This window comes from Ahaetulla prasina, chromosome 2 (genome assembly GCF_028640845.1).
Source record: "Ahaetulla prasina isolate Xishuangbanna chromosome 2, ASM2864084v1, whole genome shotgun sequence".
Taxonomy (NCBI): domain Eukaryota; kingdom Metazoa; phylum Chordata; class Lepidosauria; order Squamata; family Colubridae; genus Ahaetulla; species Ahaetulla prasina.
In genome coordinates, this window is record NC_080540.1 from 265656701 (window position 1) to 265679325 (window position 22625).

At 38.5% G+C, this 22625-nt stretch overlaps 1 protein-coding gene across 1 annotated transcript in view; it reads left to right on the top strand.

The window, feature by feature from the left end:
* Nucleotides 1-19326: 19326 nt before the first annotated feature.
* Nucleotides 19327-22625, top strand: part of EDIL3 (EGF like repeats and discoidin domains 3) — a 290594-nt gene continuing 287295 nt past the window's right edge. The window contains exon 1 of the mRNA XM_058171246.1: nucleotides 19327-20008. Within this exon, the coding sequence (XP_058027229.1) occupies nucleotides 19942-20008 (67 nt within the window). The 5' untranslated portion in view covers nucleotides 19327-19941. The remainder of the gene's footprint in view (nucleotides 20009-22625) is intronic.

Here is a 22625-nt window from a genome sequence, read left to right on the forward strand (position 1 = left end):
CACTATCTTTACTTTTCCCATTAGTGCCAAGTTGTATATGCCCTTTCGACTTTGTGAGTAAAGCTTCTACCTATCACAAAACCCTGGAGTTTCTTCAGACACTTTTTGGTCTCTTCCCAACAAGATTTCACCATGGTCTTGAATAATGCATAGTTACACCCTCAGACATTTCATAGTTAAACATGGCATCAACAATTGTATATATCCCTCCCCCCCCCGACTAGTGGTGAAACCCTACCGGTTCACAACAGTTTGGGTGAACCTGTAGTGATAAAAACTACCGGTTTGGGAGAACTGATAGTAAAAAAAAAAAGCTACCAGTTTCTCCAAACCAGTATTTCCAATGATCAGCTGTGCCACATGATTTAAAATCGCTAGAAAGCAGGAAATCCTGCTTTCTAGTGAATCTAAATCGCACAGCACAGCTGTTCCCCCCCTTGCTGTTCTACTTACCTTCCCAAGCCTCCTTTTTCTATGCAAAGCGTGCGTTCGGCGCATACTGTGTATGCATGTGTGCACAGAGTGTGGTTGGTGTGCGTTGCACATGTGCATGCAAAGTGGATTTGGTGTGCGCTGTGCATGCACACACAGCGCACATTTGGTGCACACTGAGCATGCGTGGCCAGTGAATTGGTGGCAACCAGGTTCAGATTTCACCCCTGCCCCCGACATCCCAGTAGCCATAGCAAACTTTTCAAAATAGTCCAGGAAGTGGGTCAAGATTTAGACCTCATAATATTCTTTAAATTTTTTATCTTTGCACAAGAGCTGCTGAGAATGTTGCATCATTTGGAAGTAAAAGGCCCTTGACTTATCAATTTCTCACTTTCTAACAGATAATCATACTCTCTCTCTTCATCTCCAACCTTTCAAAATTTCATCTCCATTTCAAGGGTTTTCTCCTTGCTTTAATTCAGTTGTCATCTTAGCTCTGTCTGGTGTCACAATTTATACCTTTTTTATGATTGAAAGATTAAAGAAAGAAATAATCTGAATAATCTGAACCAAACTCACAGGGTTTAAACAAAATGAAACATTGTTTTTAAAATCTAAATATTGTTAATTTTATGTATTAAAGCACAAACTTTCAGTGTTAAAAAGATTCAAATGCAGTGCTGATGGCAAGTTCATGGCCAGCCACCTACAAATGAGTTAAATGTTCAAGCACAAACTTTCAATATTTGAAAAATTCAAATACAGTCCTGACAAATTCTTGGTCAACTACTTACAGATGATTTACATACAAAAAATAAATAATAAAATACCAGATAGGACATGCTTGCTTGTCTATAAGTGGAAATTTTCACCATTCTGAGCCTCCCTATGGAGATACTGAAAATATTTTCATATTATTAATACAAGAACATACTACAGAAGTATTATACATTCATGAACAAATCTGTGAATTTATGCATATGCATACTACTGTATAAATAAATCCAAATAAAATTTGAATAAAAGGCTAAAATATGTCAAATTAATTAATTTTTACAGAGAATTTAAATAAAATTATATACCACACATAGTAAACAGAAATATAAAATTCTAATGCAATTTGCCAGCAAAACGTTTATCTATTTCTTATAAGAGGTTTGCTTCTGGGTTTTTTTCCTCAGACTTCTTTTTAATTAACACCTATATTCTAAGAAGAATGATGGAACCCTTCACTTTCTTCTCGACCTCTCTTCCCAGATTTCTCCCATGCCCAAAATTTAAATAAATGAAGAGCTGAGATCCATTTCTAGAGCCTGCTGGAGGTATTGAACTCCTTCCATAGGGAGAAAAAACAGAGCTTAACACAGGGGTAGTCAACCTTTTTATACCTATTGCCCACTTTTGTATCTCTGTTAGTAGTACAATTTTCTAACCGCCCACCAGTTCGGTGGGGGGGGGATGCACAAGCTATTCTGGGACAAGGCTCTTTTGTTTGCGGTTGCACTATAGCGGCATTTAGTTTCACTTACGTAATGTGAACTAAACTTATGCGCGGTTGATACAAATAGTATATTTTCAGAAATTTAAATTGTCACAGGGAATTTTATGAAACCTAATGAAAATGTTTTTAAATAATGCTATGAATTTTTTTTTAAAAAGTCAATTAAATTAAAGAAAAGGAAAGTGCTTCAGTATCGGACAAAACCCCTTCCGCCCACCATGAAAGCTGGAATGCCCACTAGTAGATGGTAGGAACCAGGTTGACTACCACTGGCTTAACATCATGATCCCCACCCCACCGCACTCAGAAGGCCTCAGCCAGTTACATGGCCCAGCTGTGTGTGTAAGGAGGCTTCCAAATGTTTATAAGAATGGTGCCCACTCGCAGAATGGCATCAGGCAGTCTGATTACCTAAGCGGACCTGTCAGCAGCTGCAGAGCAATGTAAAAGTAAGTGGAGAAATTTATGTGAACTTCTGGGCCCTTTGGTCTGCTGAGGCCTCTCAGCTTGTGCTAGATTTCCATGCACTGGTGGGTCCTGTAGCCAGCTGAAGATCCTGGGCCAGAGAGAAAATTGAGGCCAGGGCCTCTTCCCACATTCATTTTAATAACCCACATGATTGCTTAGCAACCACAACTGGGAGAACCAGGATTGTGGTCATTGAACAAAGTGGGCATCTCAATTAACAACTGCTTCACTCAATAACAAAGATTTCAGTCCCAATTCTGGTTGTAATTTGAGGACTATATATATTTATTATTGTGATATTTTAAATAGATAATGTGTGCATATTTGCAGTTGATAAACAGATCTTGGCTTAAAAACTGTACAGAAACAGTTCTAAACAGATAGTTCCAAATTGAGGTTTTTAGAGTTTCAATTCTTCCTAACAAACTCAAGTGTTCTCATTCACTTCTGGAAAGAGAGAAAAAAAACCCTTTTTTCTTTTGTTCTTGGATTTCAGCATATTTGTCAAACTATTCTTGCTGGTCTACATCTTAAAACCTGCAGCCCTTTTCAGTGGCCCTTTCACTCAGCAGGTGTCTCCCTGAGGTCCTGTTTATTTCTTCTGAGTGTCCAGCTGCAGATTCCTCCTTCAGCTGTTCCTTGATCCACATAGTACTTGTAGAAAAAGGAACTAAAAGTGTACAAAAGGTACATGCCAAAAGAAAAAAAAAGCCGCCAGAAGTGTCCATTAACCTCTCCACTATGCCTCTACCTTTCATACCTTCATATTTTACTACCTTTTACTGTTTACATTTTCAGCTATATCCAGGTGTGCCTGCACCTAAGTTACAGTGACCAGACGTCCCGCTTTTGGCGGGACAGTCCTGCTTTTTAATAATTTGTCCCGCATCCCGCGGCAATTCCAAAAAGTCCCCACTCCTTTTTTTCCCCACTCCTATTCTGAAAATGGGAGAGGGCAACGCAAGAGGACGAGGCGGAGAAGGGGGAGTGGCAGAGAAGGGGGCGCAAGAGGGAGGAGAGATGCCATTTGACTTCATCCGAGAGGAAGAGAAGAGCCGAGAGGAGAGCCGAGCCTGCCTGGAAGAGTGGAGAAGCAGCAGTCGCTCCTCCTCCTTCAGGCAGATGGCAAGACTCAGCACGCATGCGCAGGCCCCCCTCCCCCCCGTCAATGGTGTCCCGCTTTGCCATCACTGAAATCTGGTCACTTTAACCTAAGTATTTTAATCAAACACAAAGCACCTTGGTGTCTATGTGTGTTAACTTGTTTTTGGCACACATACAAAACATGAACTTTGCCATGAACCTCATGTTCAATACACCAAGTCACCCTGCCAGAACAGTTAGAAACATATTATTCCTGCATAATGTGGAATATTATGGCTCAGACTAATTAAGTCTGCTCATTTTTTGTATAGATCATACTATTATTTTCTGAATTATTGCCTTGTTTTGTTATTTGCTGAACAAAATTGTAACTGAGGGAAGTAGCTTTAAAATATCATAAAATATACTAAAAGTGTGGTGCTAAGTAAAAAAATAAATGGGATTCTGGAATTCGATATCGCCTCTCAAACCCAATTGTTTTCAACTAAAATATTTACTAGGTCAACATTGGAGTGATTCTGTATAGAATATCACTGAATGATATGATATAAAAGAAAGCATATTTATGAAATGAATCAGTCTACTATAATTTGCAAGTTGGAAGCTCGATTACTTCTTTGAAGCATTTTGACACAATTCTGAGATTAATGTTTATTATAGTTTCTGAAAAATATGGTGCCCATTCTCTGAACAATAAATTAAATAGCTTCCAGTGAGAAAATTCAAGCCTGACTGAAGTTGAACCAAGTCATAAACTCTGTTTTATCAACTCCTGTTCTAGCAAAAAACATATTACACACAATTATTCTTTATTATGTTCTATTTTGTACCTATAGGAAATTTCTACACAGAGAGTGCTACTTTACCATTATTAAAGGAAAAGAATGAGAGATAATAAATTTGATACTTCAAATAACTTAAAAGAAACAAAGTAAAAATGGTAAATATTTAATTTACTATTTATAAACAGCAGCAAGGTGTGTGTGAGAGAGAAAGAGATAGAGAAAGGGAAACAGAAAGAGAAACTGTCATCTGTGTTTTGTATATTGTTTACTTCATTGTCAAGTGGAATTGAAGCATAGGTTTTAATACTCGTGAAATAATCCCTTTTAGAAACATTCCATAAATCTAAAGTCAGTTCCCATCTTGGCAGTGAATTATTTTAGATAATTCACTGGATCCTACCCATGTTCATTACAGAACAGGGGTAGGACACTATACTACCGTGTAATAGTGTAATTCTAAAGATGAAATTCTTGACCCATTTGTAATTAACTTGCATGAAAACCATTTTGTATTTAAGACAAGATGAGGAAAACTACTGTAAGTATCCAAGCTGCACAACAGGTTTTTCCTTAGTTTCATTATTCTATAGATATGGATGATGATCCTCACAAGGAAGGATTTAGCACTGGTAAGGTATGTTTTTGCAACATCATAATATATATTTTAGTGTTGTTCTCCTATGATTATCCAGAATTTATTTTGCAAGATAATAAGAGACAATTCTTGCATTGCTGTTATACAGGCCAATTAACTGTTTACTGACAACCTTCAAATTGCTGATTGCTGTGGTAGCTGATGCAGTCCAACAGGATCTAGTTGAAAACAAGCTCTTTCCACCTGAATAGAAAGGAAACTGCCAATACAGCAGAGGAACAAAAGATCAGCTTCTAATAGATAAGATGATTTTGGAAAACATCAGAAGAAGGAAGACCTACTTGAATGTAGCTTGTACAATACAAGAAGGCATTTGACTCCCTGCTACCTGATTGGATAATCAAGTGACTAGAAATAACAGGAATCAGTCAAAACCTCAGAGGTTTTATGCAAAGATCAATGGCACAATGAAAGACACAGTTGCTGGTCAATAATGATAGACTTTCACCACTACTGTTTGTCATTGCATTGATTCCTCTGTCAACAATACTGAAGAAGTCAGGCCATGGCTATCAAAAACATCAATAAAATCATCAAACTATATGTTCCACAATTCATCACCAAAATCAAAAGGAAAAGCAAATTTCCCATATCAATAAAAAAGCTGCAATCCAAAAAAAAATCCCTCTGGAAAAAAAACAAAAAGGATTATGTAGCAAACTTCAAAAACTGCTACAAAAATATTTGCAACAAAATAAAAACAGAATGTAACACTTACCACACTAAACAAGAAGAAGACCTTCTACGCACCAATTCCAGTCGTGCTTTTTATAATTTTGTTAATTATAATTAAAGAAACAAGATCCATTCCACTACTAAAAGAACCTAACGGCAAAGAATGTACTGACGAAACAGTTAAAGCAAACCTTTTTAACACATTTTTCGGCTCAGTCTTTGTAAACAGTGATGGCCCACATCCAACATTCCTCAATCGTATCAAAAATGTTAACAATGACTTAACTCAAATAGACTTAACGGATGATAACAACAACCTATCACATATAGACTTCACAGAAGATAATGTTGAAAAAGCCCTTCGCAACCTGAAACCATCATTATCTATTGGACCAGATGGACTATGTGCATACTTTTTAAAAAAACTTTCAATTAATATAGCTGAACCCCTAAGCATAATCTTCAATATAGCCTTCAAAACTAGTTCCCTTCCAAAACTCTGGTCTCTAGCCACAGTCATCCCTATCTTCAAAAAAGGAGATCCAAGCCTTGTTGAAAATTACAGACCTATCTCTCTATGTTGTGTCTCTTGCAAAGTAATGGAATCCATCATAAACCAATCCATTACACTCCATCTCGAAACAAACAACCTTCTCTCTAATAAACAATTTGGTTTCAGAAAAAAATTGTCTTGTAACTTACAACTCCTCCACTGCAAAAACATATGGACTACCAAACTTGATCAAGGAAAAACAATAGATGCAATCTACATAGACTTCTGCAAAGCTTTTGATTCAGTAGTACATGATAAACTACTCCTCAAACTAAAATCCTACATTTCGGGACCTCTTCACAATTGGATAAATGCCTTCCTGTCAAATAGACAACAAGTGGTCAAAATTGGCAACGCTATATCAAATCCTGTTCCTGTCAAAAGTGGTGTTCCCCAAGGTAGTGTTCTTGGACCAACACTCTTCATACTATACATAAATGATCTCTGTGACCTCATCTCAAGTTATTGTGTTCTCTTTGCTGATGATGTCAAACTATTTAATACCACTAATAATACTTCTACCCTTCAAGAAGATCTCGACTTAATTTCCGATTGGTCTAAAACTTGGCAACTCCAAATCTCAACCAGCAAATGCTCAGTCTTACATATTGGAAAAAAGAACCCTAACATCAAGTACAAACTTAATGGACATTACCTAACTGACGACCCCCACCCTGTCAAAGATCTTGGAGTTCTCATATCAAATGACCTTAATGCCAAAGCCCACTGCAACTACATAGCAAAAAAGGCCCTAAGAGTTGTAAACCTAATTCTACGCAGCTTCTTTTCTAAAAGCTCTACACTACTAACCAGAGCATACAAAACATTTGCCAGACCTATTCTTGAATACAGCTCATCCATCTGGAACCCATACCTCATCTCTGACATAAATACAATAGAACGAGTCCAGAAATATTTCACTAGAAGAGTTCTTCACTCCTCCGAAAACAACAAAATACCTTATACCAACAGACTTGAAATCCTGGGATTAGAAAACTTACAACTCTGTCGACTCCGACATGACCTGTGTTTAACACACAAAATCATCTATAGCAATATCCTTCCTATAAAAGACTACTTCAGCTTCAATCGCCATATTACAAGAGCAAAAAATAGATTCAAGCTAAATGTCAACCGCTTCAAACTTGATTGCAGAAAATATGACTTCTGTAACAGAGTTGTTAATGCTTGGAACTCACTACCTGACTCCATAGTCTCTACTCAAAATCCCAAAATCTTCAACCAAGAACTGTCTACTATTGACCTCACCCCATTCCTAAAAGGACTATAAGGGGCGTGCATAAGAGCACAATAGTGCCTACCGTTCCTGTCCTATTGTTCCCTTCATTATATCAAATTAATATTATTGATGCATATTTTTACTTATATATTTTCTTCAATACATGTTGTTTTATCTATGACAATTGTTTGTGTATACTGTTGTGACAAAATAAAAAGTAGTAAAAACTGAAGGAATCAAAATGTCCTATGAAAATAATATCAAGAGTTAACATTATTCCCTTCCTACTTAGTCTTATATTTTATCAAAGCAGTAAATTTAAAACAGATTTAAAAGATTTAAAACAGTGTTACTACAGATTATTTGGTCAAAAATCTGTTAAAAGTAATTACAATGCAGAACCGTGGTGGCGCAGTGGTTAGAATGCAGTATTGCAGGCTAAGTCTGCTGACTGTCAGGGATTTGATCCTCACTGGCTCAAGGTTGATTCAACCTTCCATCCTTCTGAGGTCGGTAAAATGAGGACCCAGATTGTTGGGGACAATAGGCTGACTCCGTAAACCATTTAGTGAGAGCTGTGAGAAGTGGTCTATAAGTCTAAGGGGGCTGTCGGAAATGATATATAAGTCTAAGTGCCATAACTATCCTATATTAATCCTCCCTCAATTTATATTCTGAAGTGTTGCTCTTATCTGAAGTTTTGTCATACATTACTATTTCAAGAAGTCCACCAAAGAAGCAATTGTATTTTAGTGATGGAGTGATTGCTGTCTATATAAAATGTAAGATCATCTGGGATTTGAGAGGTGAAGTGCACAGTATATCTGTAAGGTATTACTTGGGTAATTTCATCACTTTAGACCTGATAAAAAGGACATAGGCCACATTATAAATCTCTACTTCAACCAGTTAATCTGAAAAAAATAAAAAATAAAATGTCAGACAGAAAATATATATCAATATGATACAGAAATAGAGAAATATGGTTTTTGAGGAAAATAGTCAAAGTATATCAGGAAAAGAAGAAAGTAAAAAAACAAACTCAGTGGTCTTTGGAGCACTGAAATATAGGATTATGAAAGATAGAAACAATCACAAACTGGCAAACAAGAGAATGCTTGGTGTCTATCTCTATCAATTTTATAATGATTTCAGCTCTTCAATAATTAAACATATTGTTCTAGTACCAAAAGAAACATTCACAAGATAATCACTAAAATGTGGATAGAAAAAAATAATCCTCTCCAAAATACTTAAACTTATCAATCATATCTGAATGTACTGTTCTATGTTCTCAGGAGCATTAGAAAATTGCCTCATAATACAATGTGATCTGAAAGCATTCAGCTTCAAGGAAAACATTCACACAGTCAAGTAAGCTGTTTGATTATGTGCTGTATGTATAAAGTGGCAAGAAAGAAATTAAGAAGAACTTCTCTCCTAGATGATGAATTGAAACAATTCTATGACGTTTTCAATTTTGTGAAAGTCTTGAAAACTATACATTTAATTTGTGCATCTAGCAATTATGGGCAACTTGCTTGTAGATCATAGAGACAAAATAATAATCTAATGTTTGGTGATGCTTTTTATAGAAGTAGGAGATTATTTTCCTGGTTTTGGCAGAAAACATTCAATTTATGAACAAATTTGTACCCTATGACTATCATTAAGTGTTGTACCTTGATGATTGTATCTTTTCTTTTATGTACACTGAGAGCATATGCACCAAGACAAATTCCTTGTGTGTCCAATCACACTTGGACAATAAAAATTCTATTCTATTATGTTCAAATCCAAGATTTGTGTAACTGTTCTATCTCCATAATACATTTAGTACACATACAAAAAAGAGCTCAAGAGGACTTTTGTTGTTAAAATATATTTTTGGTACCTAGGATTGAAAAGGGCTTGAAACCATAAAAGCTGGATTTTGGTAAATGCTGTTTGGTATTTGTTATATCTTTCAACTTTATTTTTATTTATTTATTTTATTTGTCACAACCGTATATATAAGCATAAGCATGAAATAACTATACAATATATAAGCATATATATAAGCATAAGTATGTAATAACTATATTAACTGGATATAATAGAGGGAAACAATAGGACAGGAATATTATTTATAGCTTATTCATAAACAACATGAATCACTGAATTATTGTTTATATTTAAGATATAAACATATGAATAATAATAATACATTCACAAATAGAATTTACAGCAAAATGATATAATATGCAGGTACAGGATTCAAATGTACTAGCTATGTTCTTCTTCAAGTTCCATCCCACATCTTTGCTTTTCTATTCTGTCACCTCCGCTGACCCCAAATCCAGATGTGTCCAGTTTGCTTTAGGTTGTGAGAATTGTGGAGTGGTAGGAAAGAGATGATCTTTTGTTGTTTTCCACTTTTTTTTACATTCTCTGGCCTATTTCTCATCACTTCGTTCCTTGGTGGTCATTTCCAAAAGAATCAATTTTCATCCTTCCTTGGCTTTTTCTTACTTCATAGTGATATGTCTACCTCATTTTTGCTCATATTGCCCTTTGCCAAAAAATCCTTCTTGCTGGTTCCCTTTTCCACAAATCCAAGAACCCTTTCCTCAAAGGAATGTAGGCACTTGTTTGGTAAGAAGATACATGTTATAAACTTGAAGGGAGATGTGCAAAAGATACCACCAAATGTAATCAGACAATGAAGAATTGCATAACACTTTTAACTCAACAAATAATACAATGAACAGAGATTGATCATTCCTGATGTTCCAACAGAACTGGGGCCTATTTTGCCTAGTGTCAGGGCAGTGATCAGGTGTCCAGCAATTGGTCATTTTTGGATCTGAAGACAAACACACACCAGTAAATAAAGGCCTCTTAAGCTTTATTATTAGCTAAAAGAGACAGATTGTAAAGCATAATATAAAAACCATGTATACCAAGAAAGATAACACATCAGGAGCTCCTTAATGACTGTAGAGATACTCCAGGAAAAGCCAATTTCTACAGTATCTAACACTAGCTTATGTTTTATTTGTTATTTTATTTATTTATTTTGTCACAATATATATAAGTATTATACAGAAAAGATTATATAGTGTATAAACATATATATGAGTAAATAATAGGAGGAATAAGCATATATATATATAAGAAGAAAAGAAAAACAATAGGACAGGAACGGTAGGCACGTTTGTGCTCTTATGCAGGCCCCTTATGGCCCTCTTAGGAATGGGGTGAGATCAATATTAGAAAGTTTTTGGTTAAAGCTTTTGGGATTATGGGAAGAGACCACAGAGTCAGGTAAAGTATTCCAAGCACTGATGATTCTGTTACAGAAGTCATATTTTCTGCAATCTAGATTAAAGCGGTTAACATTAAGTTTAAATCTATTGGTTGCTCTCGTATTATTGCAATTAAAGCTGAAGTAGTCTTTAACAGGAAGGACATTACAGTAGATGATTCTATGAGTTAAACTTAGGTCTTGTTGAAGGTGACGGAGTTCCAAGTTTTCTAAGCCTAGGATTTCAAGTCTAGTGGGATAAGGTATTTTGTTGTTTACAGAGGAATGGAAAACTCTTCTTGTAAAATATTTCTGGACACGTTCAATTGTAATGATGTCAGAAATGTGGTGAGGGTTCCAGACAGGCGAGCTGTATTCTAGAATTGGTCTAGCAAATGTTTTATATGCTCTGGTTAATAGTGTAGTGTTTTTGGAAAAGAAGCTGCGCAAGATTAGGTTTACAACTCTTAGAGCCTTTTTTGCTATGTAGTTGCAGTGGGCTTTGGCATTAAGGTCATTTGATATGAAAACTCCAAGGTCTTTAACAGGGTGGGGGTCATCTGCAAGGTAATGTCCATCAAGTATGTACTTAGTGTTTGGGTTCTTTTTTCCAATATGTAAGACTGACCATTTGCTGGTTGAGATTTGGAGTTGCCAAGTTTTAGACCAAGCGGTTAGATGATCAAGGTCTTTTTGAATGGTAGATGTATTGTCTGTGGTGTTAAATAGTTTGACATCATCAGCAAAGAGAACACAATTACTTGAGATATGGTCACAAAGATCATTTATGTATAGTATGAAGAGTGTTGGTCCAAGAACGCTGCCTTGAGGAATTCCAGTTTTGACAGGAACAGGATTTGATAGAGCATTGCCAATTTTGACCACTTGTTGTCTGTTAGACAGAAAAGCAGATATCCAATTGTGAAGGGGTCCTGAAATGCCATAGGACTTTAGTTTTAGGAGAAGTTTATCATGTACTATTGAGTCAAAAGCTTTGCAGAAGTCTATGTAGATTGCATCTATTGTTTTGCCTTGATCAAGATTTGTAGTCCATATGTTTTTACAGTGGAGAAGTTGTAAGTTACAAGACAATTTTTTCCTGACACCAAATTGTTTATTAGAGAGTAGGTTGTTTGTTTCTAAGGGTGAGGTGATGGATTGGTTGATGATTGATTCCATGACTTTGCAGGTGACGCAGCACAGAGAGATTGGTCTGTAATTTTCAACCAAGCTGGGGTCACCTTTTTTGAAGATTGGGATAACTGTGGCTACTGACCAAAGTTTTGGAAGGGAACTGGTAGTGAAAGCTTTATCAAAGATTATGCTTAGGGGTTCTGCTATATTAGTGGAAAGTTTTTTTAAGAAGTATGCACATAGTCCATCGGGTCCAATAGATAGCGATGGTTTCAAGTTATGAAGAGCTTTTCCAACATTATCTTCTGTGAAATCAATATGTGTTAAGTCGCCATACTCGTTGCTGGTACGTTTTGGGAGTGTCGGATATGAGTCATCGCTGTTAACAAAAACTGAGCCAAAGAATATGTTGAAGAGGTTTGCTTTAACTGTTTCGTCATTGCATTCTTTGCTGTTAGAATCTTTGAGTGGTGGGATGGAACTTGAGTGTTTAAGTTTATTGTTGACAAAATTATAAAAGGCACGATTGGAATTTGTGTGCAGAAGGTCCTCTTCTTGCTTGGTGTAATAATTTGTGCATTCAGTTTTTATTTGGTTACATATATTCCTGTAGCGGTTTTTGAAGTTTGCTACATAGCCTTTTTTGTTTCTTCTCCAGAGGGATTTTTTTTTTTGATTGAAGCTTTTTTATTGATATGGATAGTTTGCTTTTCCTGATCTTGGTGGTTGTTTGTGGTACATATAGTTTAATGACTCTATTGATTTCAAGTAGGAAAACTCTATAATGGTCTTCAGCAGTTGTACAGGTTGCGAACAGATTTTGCCAGGAATGAGAGATCGTTGTTTATAAGGTCATAGTTGGCTTTTTTGAAGTTGTAGTTAGGAATACTATTGTTATGATGATTTAAGTAAGGACGTATATTGAGACAAAAGTCAATCATGCAGTGGTCACTGTTGGAAAAAGGTTCTTTAATTTGTAGTCCATAAATTGAGTTTGGGTTGTTGCAGAAGATGAGGTCAAGGCAATTGTTGAGTCTTGTATTGAAAGTTACAAGTTGTTCAAGACCTAGGTTTGTAACAGCGTTGTATAGTGTAGCATGGATTGGATCAGTAGTACATTCATTAGTTATCCAGTTAATGAGAGGTAGATTTAGGTCACCCAGGAAGATGAGAGGATATGGGCAAGAGGTAGCCCATGTTAGCAGTGAGGTTAACATATTTGCATGGGTAATGTTGTAGTCAGGGGCTCTGTAACATAGTAAGAATTGAAGAGTGGTGTTAAGGGATAGGTCGCATACAATAGTTTAAGGAAGAGAGAGTTTATGTGCAACTTGAACGTTTTTTAGGTTCAATGACTTTTTGTAAAAGATAGCCACTCCACCACCTCTTCGGTTATCACGATCTGATCGATAAACCTGATATTCTTTGTTGAGATAATGGAGTCAGGAAGGGATGAGTTCAGCCATGTTTCACAAATAAATATGATATCAAATGTACCACTGTTTAACAAGAGGATAAATTCAGGTAATTTGTTAACAATGCTTCTTGCATTTATCAATTTGCATTTAGATCTATAGTGATTGGTGTAGTAGAGGTAAGGGGCGTGCATACCTAGTTTTGGATGTTGGTTGGTTGGGGGTTATGTACAACAGGAGGTTGTATAGGTGGTTGGATGGGTGGATGGATGTTTTGGGAGGTGAGTGTTTGGATGTTGGGTACTTGACTGTTTGTTGAGATGTTTGGTTGGATGGTTGGGTGGGTGGCTGGTTGGCTGGTAGGTTGGCTGGTTGGTTGGTTGGCTGGTTGGGTGGCTGGTTGGATGGATTGTTGGATGGCTGGTTGGAAGGCTGGTTGGAAGGCTGGTTGGAAGGTTTGTTGGATGCTGATTGGATGGCTGGTTGGATGGCTGGTTGGATGGATGGTAGGGTGATGGGTGCTTGATTGAATATTGGGATGGTTGGTTGAATGTTTTGGGTGATGGGGGGTTTTGAGGTGATTTTTTGATTGTAGGTTTTATTTTTTATGCAATCAGCACGATAGTCAATGTATAGGTTGGATTCACCATTGTCTTGTCTTCGTTTAAGTTCTGTGCAGAAATTTTATGTGCAGAATTTTATGTGCAGAAAATCCCAACAATTTTATGTGCAGAAAATCCCAACAAGCAACAATAACCCTGCAGTTTTTGGCAAAATCTGTCATCATGGCTTCATAGCCCTGCTATGGACTGCAAGATCTGACCTTGACTGGCACATGACTCTGGGGTGGAATCAAAAGTCTGAAACTTTCACAGCTTTGAATCTTCAAAGTAAGGTGAAAATTGCTTCACCTTTTCTTTTATTCAGTAAACAAGAGTAAAAACACCAAGTAGGCTAACTCATAATGAGCTCTAAACTTCTAGTTAATAGAAGAAATCAAAATATGTGTCTCCTTGGAATAACAATGGTTGCCGCAACAGGACCTAGTAGACAGCTGATACTCTCAGAACCTCTACACTGAAGATATTAAACTGGCCTATACATTCTGGATATCCAAGAATGAAACAGTACTTAATAATCAGTCAATATAATTTATGAGCTATTTTTTAAACAAATGGTATGAAAGAATTCAAATAATAAACATATGACAGTTTATGGAAAGAAAGGAACATTTGACATTAATATACATAAATAAGCCGTAATAATCAATGAAAAATTAGCACATTATTCAATTCAATGAGAGAAAAATGAACGTAGAGAGTAGTACATTTATTTCAGTGAAGGAAAGACAGGCAATTCAGAGAGAAACAAAATTAATTCAGTAAGATAAAGTGTAGGAAATCTCAGAGATTACCTTAGAGAAGCTATGTAGAGATAACGACAACAACATGTAAACAATATACTTTAAGCTCAGGAAACAAACAAAAAAAGAACAGGAAGAAAATTCTGCTCCTAGGATATTAGAGAGAGAGAAAGAAAATACAGTCATGCTTCCAAAATCCTGTTATTATAACTTATATAGAATAGAATAGAATAGAATTTTATTGGCCAAGTGTGATTGGACACACAAGGAATTTGTCTTGGTGCATATGCTCTCAGTGTACATAAAAGAAAAGATATCAATAAACTATAGTTCCAGTTAAACTTGGGGAGTCAATTTCTTAATCTAGTCTACCTGAAAGAGCTGAAAAAATACAGACCTTCTATGTTGTAGATTACTGTACTCTTCCTTGTGGCAAAGAAACAATGCTCAGTTTTGATTGCACAACTAAAAGTCAAGTTTGCTGATAATTCAAGTGCAGATTGCAATTATTAATGCATCCATTATTAAAAAATAACTTGAATTTCACATTTCTGTGAAATTGAGGAGCAAAGTTCTGGATTCAAAGTGCTAAATGTCTTAGGTATAAAATATGGAGCCATGCTTATTTATTTAATTACTATTTGTGGAAGTTGCCTATCTGATATAATTATCCTATGCAGCTTACAACAGTAAATAAAAAAAAATATTAAAACAAAATCACCTTTGTCACTAGTACCAGACCAAACAGCTTCCTAAATCAATCCTTTTGTTATTGTAACTTGCGGTTCTGGTTCCATGCAATGCCCTGAATTGTTGCAGTGGATAATAAACAAACTGGGACATTCAAGACAGAGATAAATATCTTGAGAAATATTTATAAACTACATTTAAAAAAGAAGGAAGATTTCCTTGAATATTTAAATTTTGCCTCCAAAGCTAACAAGTATAATAGCTCTAATATACTACTAATATTTTCATCTCTTGCCTGCACATCATACTAGAACCAAGGAACCATAGAAATAAGTAGATTAAAGATTGCTACTGGCATGTTGCATTTGGCAAGTGGATATACAAAGATAATTGAAGAAATGAGTTGATAAATAGTTTATCATTTTCCATATTAGATTTTGAGCATGCCTATAACCTCAGGAATTAAGATTCTTCTTCTGTGAAATGACTACCAAGCCTTGCAGAACTTATTTTCTGCTAGTAACATTCTCTGACCAGTCACCTTGAACGTTTTTTCTTCAAAAAGTTCTGTAATGGAACTGCAAGAATGAATGCTACACAACCCTTTTCTTCCAGTGTTATGAACAGTTGTGCTGAACACAGGGTTCAATGCCTTCTCTGTAATCACAGCTATTATGGTGAAGAAAAAAGGCTGGGAGTACAACGGGGTAGAGGCAATCATAGCTTGTTATTTCAATTGCCATTAATATCACTCCTGACAACTTTAGGCTATAGCTCTAAAGAGGAGCTGGCTGTCTTGCTGACTTATAAGAATCTGTGTCTTGGAGGCCAAGTTGGTATATGTACCCCATGAAAATACTTGAACCTAATACTGATGGCATAGCAACATGTGCCTTGTGTGACCTATGTTACCCGTTTTTTATATTGCCCTCACCTTCTGGACTCACCTTCAACAGCAGGACACCACTATCAGGAAAACTACAAGCTATTTCAGTTAAGGGATAACTAGCAATAACAGATTGTTGGTTGACAGTCAGAGACTTAAACACAGAAATGGCTTAGCAGTGTTGCCTGGGAGGAAAGTAGTAGGCAGCATTTGTCTGGATACGAGAGCTTCTTGTTGAAAATCGTGGTTTACATTGAAGACTGCTATAATGTGAAAGAGTCACATTCCATTTTCCAGACACAGATATTAATATCAACCTTGCATGTTGCCCATTGTGAAAAGATTGTTACCTCAGTCAGTCACATGCATATCTGTGAGTTCATATTGGTAATCAAATTGGCTTTGAGCATTTGATATGTCTAGCCTGCAATACATATTTTGCTTATAACAGTGGCCAGCATGGGGAATTATATCCATTACAGGGCTCAGCCTCACAAGTAATCCTTTGCAGCAGTGGGTGAGTGTGCTTGCCTTATTATTCTCAAAATCATTGATCCATGGAATATGCTGCATTTCTTGGCAAACCAATGCAGGAGCCCAAAACATAGAAATATTTCACTTATCTAAAGTTTTGTGCAAATTATATTATACCCAAGATATATTTGGTAATTGAGAATGTGTCCATGATTTCAGTCAGTTGCTTGAGGAAATAATACCATTAACTGTACTAGGACTATTAATGCATCATCACTTACTTTCATCCCATCTTACAAATCAATGTTGAGCCATACATATGCCCATTTGACAACTGCCACATTTTGATCAAAGTGTCCTACCCAATCTAACTGGACCAGAACATCCTTTTTTTGGTGACAATTTATAATTATAGATATTGCATTATTTTGGCAATAGCTAATTCATGTTTGGCAAAAGATGCGTTGTGAGCATGTCCATGTCCATATGGAGCTGCAAGCATAAAGATTAAAAATTATGTACAAGCTTTAACCACAACTTTATAAAATAATGTTTTATGATAGATCTCATCCTGTGATGCATGACATTCATAAGAGGCATAATTTATAGGCTTTCCTCACTTTCACAACTCCCTCACTTGTATATTGTGTTGCTCTATCATGCAGTTAAGAAAAGGAAAAGGAAAATCATGTGTCCAGATGTAAATCATTCATGTTCTTTTTAATTGATGGTTCCAATTTTAATGTGTAAATCAGAGTTAAGCACCCTGCTCTGTTTCATGGAGATAGTTGAGAATTTTATGCAGTATCAGGGTATGGAGGAGAAGTTTTGCTGTTCAAAAAACGTCTACTATAATAAATGTGAAAAGTCAGAAAATATGATTTGCTAAGAGTGATGTTGCTTCCCAATCACCATTCCTAGTTTCTTGAATCCTGTTAGTTATTCAGTGTGTATGAGTGTGTATGTCTCGGTGTGTAGAGAAGCAGTCTTTCAAAGAAAGCAATAGTCTGCAGCAACTCACTTTTAAAAAGAAGTCTATGGGACAGATGTATGTAGTTCAGGAGTGCTAAAGATGGACATGTAATGCAATGGTCATGTGATTTACTTTAAAGCATTTTCTTATGATATGAAAAAGCAAAACAAGTAGCCTAGCAGACATCAAGGCAATTATCTACAATTAATATTGTAGATATCAGCATGCATTGTTTAGTTGATTTTTATTTTATTTTATTTGTAACTTTGAGTCAGTTTTTCATTCTTGGCCACTGACTGGTCCATGCATGGTTTAATAGGATAATCTAAATAACACTTTGAGTCTAGTTAGATAATTCTAAGTAACCATTTCTGTTAGATTAGCATCTAAGCTACCTTTGCCTACCTTTTCCTACCACTTGGAATACTGCATATAGTGTTGGTGTCATGATGTCAAAAAGATGCTGAGACTCTAGAAAGAGTGCAGAGAAGAGCAACAAAGATGATTAGGGGACTGGAGGCTAAAACCTATAAAGAACAGTTGCTAGAATTGGGTATGTTTAGTTTAATGAAAAGAAGGACTAGGGGTGACATGATTGCAGTGTTTCAATATCGGTGGCCACAAAGAAGAGGGAGTCAAACTATTCTCCAAAGCATTTGAAAGCAGGACAAGAAGCAATGGATGTAAAGTAATCAGGGAGAGAACCAATCTAGAACTAAGGAGAAATTTCCTGAAAGTTAGAACAATTAACCAGTTGAACGATTTGCTCCAGAAGTTGTGGTTGCTCCAACACTGGAAGTTGTTAAGAAAAGATTGGGCAACCATTTGTCTGAAATAGGGTTTCTTGTCTGAGAAGGGGGTTGGACTAGATAGAAGACCTCCAAGGTCCTTCCAGCTCTGTTATTCTGTTCTGTACTGTTCTGCCTAACCTGATTTCCTATAGATGTATAGTCATAGGTCTAAATTACATGCTTAACACGGCATGACCCTTAAAAGTATAACCCATAATGAGACATGTCCTGGGCTCAGACAACTACAAGGTGAAAATTGGATAGTTCAAAGTCAAATATTTTTTTTGAAATTAGAGCAACTATCCAGGCAGAGTGACTCCTAAAGCATGCAAAAGAGCACTGCATGTTGTGATGTCATCTAGAAAAAAATAGTCCACTGTATTGGAAATAATTCGGAATTCTTCAGAGGGACATCTGCACATATGGATGATACTTGTCAGTAATATACAGTCAGTATTACTAAGTGGTGACTGATCTTGGGCTTGCTCCAGTTTAGAAATCAGTGGCAAAGACTGGCCCACCTATGCTGTCTGACACAATCAGAAGGGGGAAAGTGGTTAAAAGTGCTTGGCATACCTTGTGATGGGAGGGAAGGCAGCAGCCAAGGTTGTCCCCTAGCATGGTATGAGGTATGGAAGTCCAGAGACTTTGCAGATGAACCTGAAGTGCCCAAATCAGGCACCTTCTGTTCCATCGGAGGCTAATTCCATTGGGCTGCCAGTTAAGATGCAAGATTGTGTGGGTTTGGCTACCAACACACACCAAGTGGTCTTAGACAACTTCAAGACCTCCAATTCCTTCCCTCTGCCCTCCCCGCAGAGAAAAAGATGAGCCAATCAGAAGGCGGGGTGTGTCCAGAGTCCTTTTCCGCTTCTCTCCATCAGAAGCAGCTGTCTGACCAAACGGAGAAGCGGAGGGGAAGAAGAAATCAGAACGGAGGAGAGAGGGGCTCTCATCTCCGACCAAGGCACGCCGCCTTGTTTGTATACAGTACGCTTTCCAGCCAGCGCAGCTTTTTCTTCCAGCCCTCCCTTGCCGTCTCTTCATTGTTCTCTTCCCGGCGGCGGCAGCGGCAGCGGGAGCAGCCAGTCAAGAGGCTGTCACGACAGACGGAAGGGAAAAGAGCGAGGCTCTCCTCCTTTCTCCCTCTGCCACCCGCACACACCTACCAGCACTTGCATCTGCCAGCGGCGAGTAGCCTCGCGGCGCTTCCGAATTGCGCTTGGGTCTCCCAGATCTCCTCTTTAATGTTAGGCGAGACGCAGAACCTGTCAAGAAAGGGGAAAAAAGAGTGATAGAAAGAGGGAAGAAGGAAAAGGAGAGTTTTCCCTTTCTTGATCCGCAGGGCAGAAAGGTTTTCATTCGACTAAAAACAATTTTAAGAAATAGGTTTTAATAGCCAAGTGGCTAGATAGAAGGGCTTTCAACCTTCCGCCCTCCTTTGCCTGCGCTAAACTCACGCCTCTTTTTTTCCCCATCTACTTGGGATCGTCCCTTGGGGGATCCAAGGATCATGAGCCGCTGGGTAGCCGCCTGGTTCCTGTTGTGTTTGAGTCTCGAACCCCCTTCGTTCGCCAAAGGTGAGGAGGTGGGGGGCGCTGGTGACTGTGATCGTGCGGATGGTAGGGACTAGCGTGCTAGATGGTGGGAGAGGGAAGGCAGCGACCGGGGTCAGGGGAAAAGCAGCCGCCAAGTAGATTTTTTTTCTAAAAAAAAGTAACCACAAAGTCTACAGAAAAGTAAATTAATGCGGGGAATCTTGTGGGGAGGCGAAAGGAGGCTGGAGGGACGTGCTTTGCTACTAAACGCTGAATAATTCAGAGCTGCCTGAACGTGGGTGTTTTCTTGTATGTATTTATTTGCCTTAATCAGATTATGTGTCATCCATCCACAGACATGTTCCATTTAGCAATGGGAGCTTCAGAAATGCAGGGAAGGGTTCTATATAATCCAGATAAACAGACTGACAATATTGATAACAAAGCAGAAATTGTGTGTGTTGTGTGTGACACAGAGAGAGATCGATCTGCCTTTTCTCTAGTAACCCTCTTTAAAAAATGAATCAGACGGACAGTAACTGGATGCGAAAGATCTGGCGGTATGCAAATCAGTTAGAGGTACAGTTCTAAGCTTCAGTATTTAACACTTTTGATAATCCACCTCCTGTCTTAAATAGGGCATCCTTAGGTTGAAAGGTGCAGAGATGGAGGAGGGAAAAAACTTCGTAGCTCTCTGAATTTTATCAGTTGCACTCAGGAAGATTAAGACAGATTCGAGTATTAATTTTGTGTCTCCGACGGATCAGCAGATGGATGGGTGGAGAATCAGAGGAATACAGCAGACCCGCACAGATTAAACATATGTATATGTATAATGGATATCTATATCGATTTTTAGCTCCGATGCAGAAGGAGGACAGACATCTTTTACACGCCTATATTCTGTGCCTTACACGGATGCCCCCTTCCCTAAAGCGCTTTAAAAAGTTGGGAGCCGCGTTTTCCTGAGGTCGGGGAAACGCTAAAGCAAAAAAGGCTTTTGTCTGCCTGGGTGCGAGCGCGCGGAAGGATGACTAGCAAGGGGACAGGCAATCGCTGGAGGAAAAAAAAATGGGGGGGGGAGGAAAGTACAGATTGGCATAAGTTTGGCCAGCTTTGAAACAACTGCGTGTATCTAGAGGGGTGGGGGAGTTAAGGGAAAGGCGCCATTCCCCCATCTACCTACCCACCCCGCCACCTCCGCTCGAAAGACTGAAGAGGTGGTAAACGCCGTCTCATTGCTCGGCTTCTCTAAAAAGCTCTTAGCTGAGGCGAGATATTTTTTCCTTCCCTCCCTTTCTCCCTCTCCTTGTTTTCCCAAAGGAGACTCTCTCATTTTCATAACATCGATTTATTTGGTCCTGCGAGTTTTCTTGGAAAAAAGCCAGCGCGGAGAAACGACTTTGTTCTGAGGCGGACCCGTAAATAGAGAAATTTCAAGTTCCGTTTCTTGGGGCTGAGGACGAAATCAGTAACCTCGCCTTTTCAAATTTCCTTGTCTCTCCCCCCCCCCCCCTCAAATCTTCACACCGTCCTGCCGAAATGAGGAACACTCTGGAAACGTAGAGAGAGGGGTGGGAAGAGATATAAGGAACGAACTACAGAGCGGGCCCGCGAGGGAAGGCAACCTTGAGGCTAAATTATCAGAAGCCTCCTCGGGCAGTCTTTTCGCCTCTTGGGAGAGAGGGAAAGAGTTGCCCTTCGCTCACGTGCTCCGCTCCCTTATGGAGCCTTGCTTGCCTTCACTTTGATCCTCCCCGCGCGCCAAGGCGCTAGGCGGGAGAGGGACGGGAGAAGACACCTGAGCCCGAGATGGCGGAAGAAGCGTGCGCCGCTCCAATTAAACCGAGCAAAGGCGCTCGGAAGAGCCTTGTCCCGATGTCGGGAGGTACAGCCGCAGCAAGCCACCGCCCGCCGGCGTTACGCTACTTGTAAAGAGCTCTGTGCCGCGGCCCCTCGCAATCATTCCCCGCCTTCGGCTGCTGTGGCGGTGAAGGCGGCGGCTTTCCCTGAAGGCAGAATCTCGCGGGCATAGCCAACCGCACGCGCGTTTGGGGTGGTTGTTCGGTAGTCCGGCTGAGGAGAACGTCTCCCCTGTAGTTTCTCAGGAGAAAAATGCTTATTGAAGGAGCACAGTGGTTATGACTGAGCGAACCGATATGAAACTGACATTGAGAATTAGGGAGGTGAACTTCCGTTAGTGTGTATCTTCAAAAGGAGAAGGGGAGGGGACTTCAATTTGGATGCTCTGTAAATCAGGGCTCTCCAACCTTGGCAACTTTAAGCCTGTCGGACTTCAACTCCCAGAATTCCCCAGCCAGCAAAGGGCATTCTGGGAGTTGAAGTCCGACAGGCTTAAAGTTGCCAAGGTTGGAGACCCCTGCTGAAAATGGTTTGCCTTCCCCGAGGGACGTTGAGGGGCGCAGTCTGCCTTTTACCGCTAGAGTTTCAGCGCGTTTTCGAAAATTGGTTTGGTATTTGCATATATTTACAATGGAAGAGTGATAACCTTGTTTGCAAGGCTAAGTTTCTGTGAGGAAGCTAAATCATTTCAGTATTATAGTGGGAACTGTGAAAAAGCTTGCCTCAAGACTTCCTCTGTTTTATCTTTTCATCAGTCTATCATCTGTCCATCCAATATAACTCATGAGTTATGTTC